This window comes from Peromyscus eremicus, chromosome 6 (genome assembly GCF_949786415.1).
Source record: "Peromyscus eremicus chromosome 6, PerEre_H2_v1, whole genome shotgun sequence".
Lineage (NCBI taxonomy): Eukaryota > Metazoa > Chordata > Mammalia > Rodentia > Cricetidae > Peromyscus > Peromyscus eremicus.
This window is the reverse complement of record NC_081421.1, coordinates 37,620,280-37,628,670: the sequence shown is the minus strand read 5'-3', so window position 1 is coordinate 37,628,670 and position 8,391 is coordinate 37,620,280. Positions and strand designations below refer to the sequence as shown.

At 42.6% G+C, this 8,391-nt stretch overlaps 1 protein-coding gene across 1 annotated transcript; it reads right to left on the bottom strand.

The window, feature by feature from the left end:
* Window positions 1-574: 574 nt before the first annotated feature.
* Window positions 575-6,850, bottom strand: P2ry1 (purinergic receptor P2Y1). Its single transcript, XM_059265410.1, has one exon. The coding sequence runs from the start codon at window positions 6,230-6,232 to the stop codon at window positions 5,111-5,113; it is 1,122 nt and encodes a 373-aa protein (XP_059121393.1). The 5' UTR covers window positions 6,233-6,850; the 3' UTR covers window positions 575-5,110.
* Between the last annotated feature and the right edge of the window lie 1,541 nt (window positions 6,851-8,391).

Here is an 8,391-nt window from a genome sequence, read left to right as displayed (position 1 = left end):
CATTATTCCAAAGTATGAATTACACACACTGTAGCACACACTGTAGCACACATACACACTCTAGCATGCAGCATGCATACACACACACACACATTTGCCAGGGCATCTATTGAAGATGTTCCTAAGGACTTACCTGTTTTTTAAGGGCTGGCAGAGATTTGCATGTCCTCTCCACAAGAACTGGTTACAGGGCAGTTCCGAAAATGCCAGAAAACCCAGAACAGGATCACTGCACATTTACTTTCTCTTCTGAGATAATTTTCATTAGAAGGTAACGGTTTAAACACGTTTTTATTATGTGCGCACGCTCACACACACACACACATATATGTGTATGTATATCTTACACTTGGGAGACAAAGAAAGGCAATGTAAGCTGAAAAAACGAAACCTACAAAAGATGGTTAGCCTAATTACTTCCATGGATAGGCAGAAGTAGGGGGATTTCTGTGAGTTTGAAGCCAGCCTGATCTATGAAGCAAGATCTAAGACAGCTAGGGCTGTTACACAGAAAAACCCTGTCTCAAAACCACCACTCCCCAGATTGATTATATCCTCTTTTAAACATCAAATAATAATAACCATAGGGATTAACTTACACAAGAATTCTTCTTTTATCACAAAATGTTATGGCCCAGTTGTCATTGTAAGAAATTACCCAAAATAATCCAAAGTGTCCTGCAGTATTTTCCACTCTGTATTATGATGTGTTAAATGTGGGGAAACTTTTGAGCAAGAACAGTGTAATAACACAGACACTGTCACCACGTTTCATAGTTTTATTGAATCTTTCTCAGCTTTAATTGTCTATGATAAGCATAATTCTGATGACCACAATTATGAAGCTCTGCTGTTACTATAAATAGCAGATACAAGGTTGGCTGCCATGCCTTGGACACAACACACACACACACACACACACACACACACACACACACACACACACAGGCAAAAGCATAGCAATACAGGAGATTCTGCAGCCTCCTACAGTCAAACAATACTGTGCTTTTACAGGAGTGTACTTCTCCTTTACTACAAAGACAATTACGTGAAATCAATCCAAATTTTGTTAAACTACCACTGATTCAGATAAACCTGAGAAGGCTCAAAACGTCAAGTAACACTGTTCCATACCACTCAATAGCACTGTTAACCACAAAGAAATCTGCTTCAGTCATCTACATGAAAATCACAGATATTATAAAAATAAAATTTTCTTGCAAAATCGCTAAAATAACACAACTCAAATGCACACATTTTGATATGTAACATAAGTTCACCTTCATTTAGAAAATGTGACAGAATTTAGCAGCCAAATGATACATTTATCACTAAAAATGTTGGCATTAAAGTTACCAACTGCCCAAAGAAAACAGATTAAAATCAATTGCAATGCTGAACTTGTTGGTAGTGTTACATAAAAACCCCACCTCAAAGAAGTTAAGAATGTACTGTGTTACCTTAAGAAAAAAGACAATACAAAGCTTCAAGATGTAGCAGAAGTCTATCAGCTGCACTTTTCTTTCCCTATTTCACTAAATTTGTGTTTAAATTCTTACATTATATCTATAATGCCCAACCCACTAGACTTCTAAATAATCAATTTTGACTAGAAGACAAACCTCTAGCCTTTGGCAGTGGAAGCCCTGACCATAGTTAGGGCAATATTCTAAACTTTCTGAAAAGACAACACAAACTTTCTATAATATAAATATATATAATGTATACAATACAGAACCTATCTAACATATTCCATACTTGCTATGAATCTTATAGTAATCTAACACCAAATTGTGTAAGGAAAGCATGCAAATCCAAATCCAGGGAAAACTAAACACATAATAAAACAGATTTTTTTAGATTCAAATACAAACTAGTCTTAAATGTTCAATATTAATATCTGAAAAACATCTTAAATATAATTGTCATTTTATCTAGCATTATATATTATTGTAAAATATGCCAGTGTGACATTTTGATATTATACATTGCAATAAATAGAATTTACATCAGTATTTTGTACCTTCAAAGATGTTTTACAGTCTGTACAGCTGAAGGACTGTGAGCTTCATCAATAAATACTATTACAACAATTACATTCGATCGGCAAAAGAAATGCTCCAATACATATTTACTAGTACCACATAGTCTTAGATCTGTCACTAGTTGAATTCCAGCTGTTGCTAAGTACTGGTATCTGTCCTATCAAAAGCTGGTTTAGTATCCTGGCTGAGTAAGCAGAGATTTTCAGGTTTCAACCTGTCCATACCATAGTTGGTGATCACTGAGAATTTTATCCAAGGGCTAGATGGAAGAGTCCTAGGAAGCACAGAAAAAGGTTCCAAACAGCTCTCATTGTCTGCTTTTCACGATCCCACAGCACCCATGGTGTCAACAAATGGATGTCCTGTCTCCTTTTCTGTTCATGAAGAATGGGCTTCAAGTGTCAGGACTCCAACAACTCAATTGCCACATCGTGGTTTTAATTTTGAATTCTCTCTTGTGTGCTAAGTTTCTTCTTAATTTATCCCTTTAGTTCAATATAAGTTAAAAGCAACCTTCAAAGAGTCAAAGAGCAATTCGTGAGGATTAACAACAAAACCAAGAACAAACATAAACCCTTGCACTTGAAATGAAAACAGTTTTGTAGCGTGAAATTCAATGACTTGCTGAATCTTAGAATTTTAGGTGTCCTTCACTCAAATGCCAACAGATCTGTCTTTATTATGGACATGCTTACTCATATCTGGTGGCACAAATTGGTCTTTTGGCCAATAAAGTGTTGCTTCATCCTGACCCATACATGCACAGGTCGTCTTAGGGACTTCTTTTGACCTGGAAGAAGTTGGCACAGTCAGTCTTGTTACTATGTTAAATGACGAAGCAAGTTAAGGAAGAAAGTGTTCCTCTTAGGGGCTGGGGCTATAGCTCAGTGGCTGAACTCTTGCCTAGCATCCACTAGGACCTGGGGCTAAGGAACATGAGGAACATGGCAAAGTGTAAAAGGGGACCTTGGTCCCCTCACCAAAATACACTCTGAAAGAATCGTTTATGAAAGCTGAAACAGTGCATTTAACACATATCCAAAATCAGGCTGGCATCCTAAGACTCAAATGGAGAACACTGTATTAAATAATGAGGAAATGATACAGACATATGGATCACTGAGCTGTGCATTTCTGAAATTTCCATTTGGATTTGCTTAACAAAATTACTTTTGAGCCACTGAACATTTTGAAGTGTCAACATAATGAGGATGTATTTTAGATTTAGTCTGTAGAATTCTGAAACAGAAAATGCTGCATGAATCTTACCACTTGGGAGCTCTGAAAAACCTCAAAAGTGGAAGACACTGGAAGCGTCTTCTTCAGTTGGCTTTTATGGTAATACTGAATGTGCAAAGGAACCACTAGATAGGAAGGATAAATGCAGCTTTTCTTCATGGACCTAAGCAACAAGAGACTGGGCAAATGGAAGGGCTCCAAAGATCTCCCAGATCCCCAGTCACTTGTGTGTTTAAAAACTGACATTAAACCCTGAATTTTATGTCATTATATCCTACTGGGCACAAAGGTTCTTTTTTTTTTTCTTATAAAGTACTTTAAAAGCACTTTTTACCACGATTTACAAACTCAGAAGACAGCTGTGTAAAGACTAGCTTTCACAGTTAAAATTCCTTGGACATCAGATTATTTATTTGTGACTTTTATTTCCTCATTATTTTAATTAAATAAAATTTCATGATTCCAAGGACTATAAATGTAGCAATTCATTAATCATTGAAAATTATTTTTAAATTTCAATATACTTTACAAACATTTCACTACCGTCTAGCAGGCAAGAGTAGAAAACACTGGCTTGATGAATACTTTCAATGACCTTCTTTTCAGTTTTATGGTAGCTTGGGTACTTAAAAGTTAATTTCCTTTATTTTTCTCTTTACAGATGTTTTTCATTTTAAGAGTCATTAGAAGATTACAATTCATTAAAAGATTGCTTTCCATGTTCTTGGCACACCTATGACTTGCTTATATCCACTTTTCAGTCTGCATTTAATGTTTTCAAGGACTTTGAAGAAACAGAAGGAACCTTCCCATCATTATTTTAGTTTTACATCCTTCTAGAACTCTTCTCCCCACCCACAGCTGCACTGTGAATGTCTAAACCCTGGCCCTCTGAAACACTGACAGTCCTTCCCAATATCTCCCAATCTACTAACAGTTCTGCTGCTTCACCCAACCAAACTGTAGTCTGAAATTTAACTGTGATTTCTCAAAATTGTTTTCACAGATGTGAGTGAGCACTTCTCTTGGAACACAAAGTCCAAAGATACTACACAGCAATGGTGCAAGTGAGAACTTTTTTTCCCAGTAAGCCTAACAGTCCACAGTATTTATAAGAAAAACACATGCACTCCAACTATTTTGAATGCATTTTGCCAATAATATAATATCTGCAGCCTCCCACCACCAAACATTAAACAAGCAATGTGCAGTAATCAGTTTTCCAAAAATAACTGGAAATACTCACTTTCCACACATGAAAGTTCATTGATTTTATTTTTGTATTCAATTCCCCAAAGACATTATCAGCCACCATCTATGCTTCTGAGGAACTGAAAGGCATGTACCACAGGCATCTGCTCATTACTGAATGAGGATGCCAAACAGTTTTTGAAAGTATAGATTTTAGTTGGTTTATACTGTGCGTTATTCACAGCAACCGAGGCTGGACAAATCACAAACTCGAATTCCAGGTGGCCAGTTTTCTTGGAGAAACTTTTAATATCAAAATCGCTCTGCTACACATGCACACACACTTTAATAATAGAAAAGCCTGTGAATTTCAAAGGAAGAAGAGTGAGTGTTTATCTAGGTAGTACTGTTTGATTACACATACTTCTAATTAGTAAGAAAGGAGCTTACAGGAAGGAAAAATAAATGTGAATGTATAATAAGTTGATGCTTCTTTTTATATATAAAAAAAAACCTCACTACTTTCTTGTTTGGAATATTCTCTAACATTTCTAGGAACTTAAGGAAAAGAAAAGCAGCAGGTTCTATGAGCCTCCTACCATGTTACAAAAGTAAGCTGTTTGGGTCTTGGGCCTTCACAAGCTTGTGTCTCCATTCTGCTTGAACTCAGATAAAATATTGAGAGTCATTTCCTCACTCTTGGATTGTAAATTGGCCTCACTCCTCCTGGAAGCTTTCCTGGTGGCTCGGGACAATCTCCTTCTGAATGTATCTCCCGCCAAGAAATAAAGAATGGGGTCCACACAGCTGTTGAGGCTTGCTAGACCTCTTGTCACCTGGTAAGTGGCATAGACCCTGTCATTGAAAGCACACATTTCTGGGGTCTGGAAATCCAGCCGCGCCCGCAAATTCATCGTTTTCATCACATGGAAAGGGATGTAAGACACAGCGAACACCGTCAGGACAATTATTACCAGGTAAATGGACTTCCTTCTGAGAGGAGAGTTGTCCAGGTCTTTGTAAATCAAAGCTCTAACAATTAATCCGTAACAGCCCAGGATCAGCACCAAGGGGATGCAGAACATGGCCACGGTTGTGCACATACTGTAGATGAAATAACTTCGCAGGTACTCATCGGAGGTGGTGTCATAGCAGGTGATGGTTTTGTTTTTCCGAATCCCAGTGCCAGAGTAGAAGAGAATGGGGGAGATGGCCACCACCACAATGAGCCACACCAGCACGCTGACATAAATGGCATTCTTCTTCTTGAGCCTGCCCAGGGACTTGAGCGGGTACACCACGCCGCTGTACCTGTGTGCGCTGATGCAGGTGAGGAACAAGATGCTGCCGTAGAGGTTTACATGGAAGATGAATCTCTGCAGCTTGCACATAGCATCCCCGAAGATCCAGTCAGTCTTGTTGAAGTAGTAGAAGATGAGGGCTGGCAGGGTGAGCACGTACAGAAAGTCGGCCAGAGCCAAGTTGAACATGTACACAGAGATGCCGCTCCAAGGCTTCATGTGGAAAACGAACATCCAGATAGCCACGCTGTTGCCAAGGAAGCCTATGATGAACACTAAGATGTAGACCGCCGGCAGATAGTAGAACTGGAAGCCGGTCTTGGTCAGGGCACATCTGAATGAAGAGGCGACTGCTGCTGTGGAGGCTACAGTACTGTTTCCCCAAGGCGAGCCCAGGCCAGCCAGGAAGGCTGTGTCCGTCCCATTGGGGACAGCCGGCCAAGGGACCTCGGTCATCCTCTGTTCTCCAACTCAGGCAGCAACTCGGAGGGGCAGACCGCGGCGAGCGGGCGGCAGCGGCGAGAGGCTCAGCGCGCATCGGAGGCGCGGGCGAGGGGAAGGGACCGTGCGCGGGAGTTCCCCACGAGTCGGGGCGCGCGGGGGCTCGCCCACGCCGGCTCTGGCCGCGCGTTCGTCGCGGGCCATGAAATTCACCCCGGGGTTGCGACTAAACCAAGCCGAAGGACTGGCAGGCAACTTCCCGGTCCAGCTGGCGGCGCGGAGGTTACACAACAGGACGCGCAGGGCACCTCCACCAAGTTTGCAAGTGCGCTCCCGCGCGGGGCACCAAATCGGCGCTGCACCGCGCTCCCAGGGCGCGGCGGGGTCAAGTCCAAGTCGCTCGGCGGTTCCTAGCGGCGAGAGGGCGCAGGCCAGCCACCTCCCCGCACTGATCAACTTTGCCTGGCCATCTGCCTAATCCCTACCTTGCAAGCCGGGACGGTTCGCCGGGGACGCAGCGCCGCTTCTTCCGGCCGCGCTCAGCCTCCCGGGTCCTTTGGAGAGCGCGTGGCCGCAGACCCCGACGCTGCTAGCCTGCACCCCGCTCGCCGTCCATGAAGGCTGCAGCTCTTCCCGAGGCTCTTCTGGGTCTCGAGTGCAGGGGGCAGGAAAGAGAGCCAGGCTCCCAGCGGGGTGGGCGGAGCCTGGGAGCCCGGGCGAGTCCGAGCTCCGCGGGGAGGAGAGGGGCGTGTCTCCGCTGTGCAGGCTCGTGGCGGCGGGCTCAGGGCTGGGCGCTGAGGGCGGGAGGTGGCCTCTGGAAGCAGGGATCGCTGTGCCCCTGCACGCCTGGCATGGCCGGCCGCAGCCCCTCGAATCAGTGGCCAGAACAAAAGGTACGCTAGGGCAGCGGTGGCTACTGGCGAGCGATTGGTCAGAGGGGTTTCATCAGACCCCCACCAGCGAGCTCTGCAAAGTGAAGTTTCTGACACACTGCAAAGCTTCTGGACGCTGGCAGTATTCTGCCTACAGCTTGGAGCTGAGCGGTCTAGGCAGACATCTCCAGAGCCTCTCGGAACTCGCAAGGTGTTTGCAGGCTCCAGACAGCCAGCAGTTTGCAGGTGGGCACGCCCTGGCCCTGCGCAGCGCCTTGCTTTGCCCAGCGCGTGTAGGAACCTGCTGATCCCAGAGGCTGCCAGCTCTAAATGAGTGAGGGTGGTAAGCGGCATGGGCGAGTCGCGTTCTGCCCTTCATGTCTGTTTGTTTTTATTGTTGTTTTTTATTGTTGTTAATCTCAACTGGTTTTTTTTTTCGCCTACTTAGCAAAATGCTAATAAACCAGCATCACTTGTATCATTATTCTGAGAATGTCCCTAAGAGCTCGGTCCAACTGCTGTTAGTTAATGCTACATATATCATCACTACAACTTGTCTGCTAACACTTCCAGGTCTGCTAACCTCAAACCTCCATTTACATTTAATTAAATACCAGAGACTACAGTAAAAGTATTCCAAAATCAAACTGAGTATTAAACACAGCTTTATAGAGAAAGATTTTTTTCATTTGGGAAGTGATTAATGGATGGTTTGGCCTTGTTACCAATCCTATTTCTTGAAGTTCATAATTACACGTTCCTCTAGCAGATATCTTAAAAATACAGACAAATGACTTGTATAATTAGTATATTTATTGCTGATCTTAGTTTAGGCCTCCAAATGCATAAAATGTAGGCAATATATTCCAAAATGTGTTTACATTTAATTGTAAACTAAATGGATTGTTTCCTGCTTGAAGACATAATTAAACAGACTCTCCCAAGAAGGACACCAAGCACTTCATGATAATTTACTGATTAATGTGCTTGTGTGCTACATTAACAAATACGTTACTCTCGTAGAAAAAAAAAAAACAAACATGAGAATGAAATGTCTTTAACTTTATACTATAACGATTTCTTTCTAGTCCCATATATTAAACGACCTTGTTCCCTTAAAAACACTGAGTAGGGATTGGTGAAATGGCTCAGCCAGTAAAGGCATTAGTCACTTGCCACTAAGCCTGAGAATCTGAGTTTGATCCCTAAACTCACATGGTGTAAGGAAAGAACTGAGTCCCACAAGTTGTCCTCTGACCTCCCCATTCATACTCCACACTCATGTGGGCTGTGGCACACGAG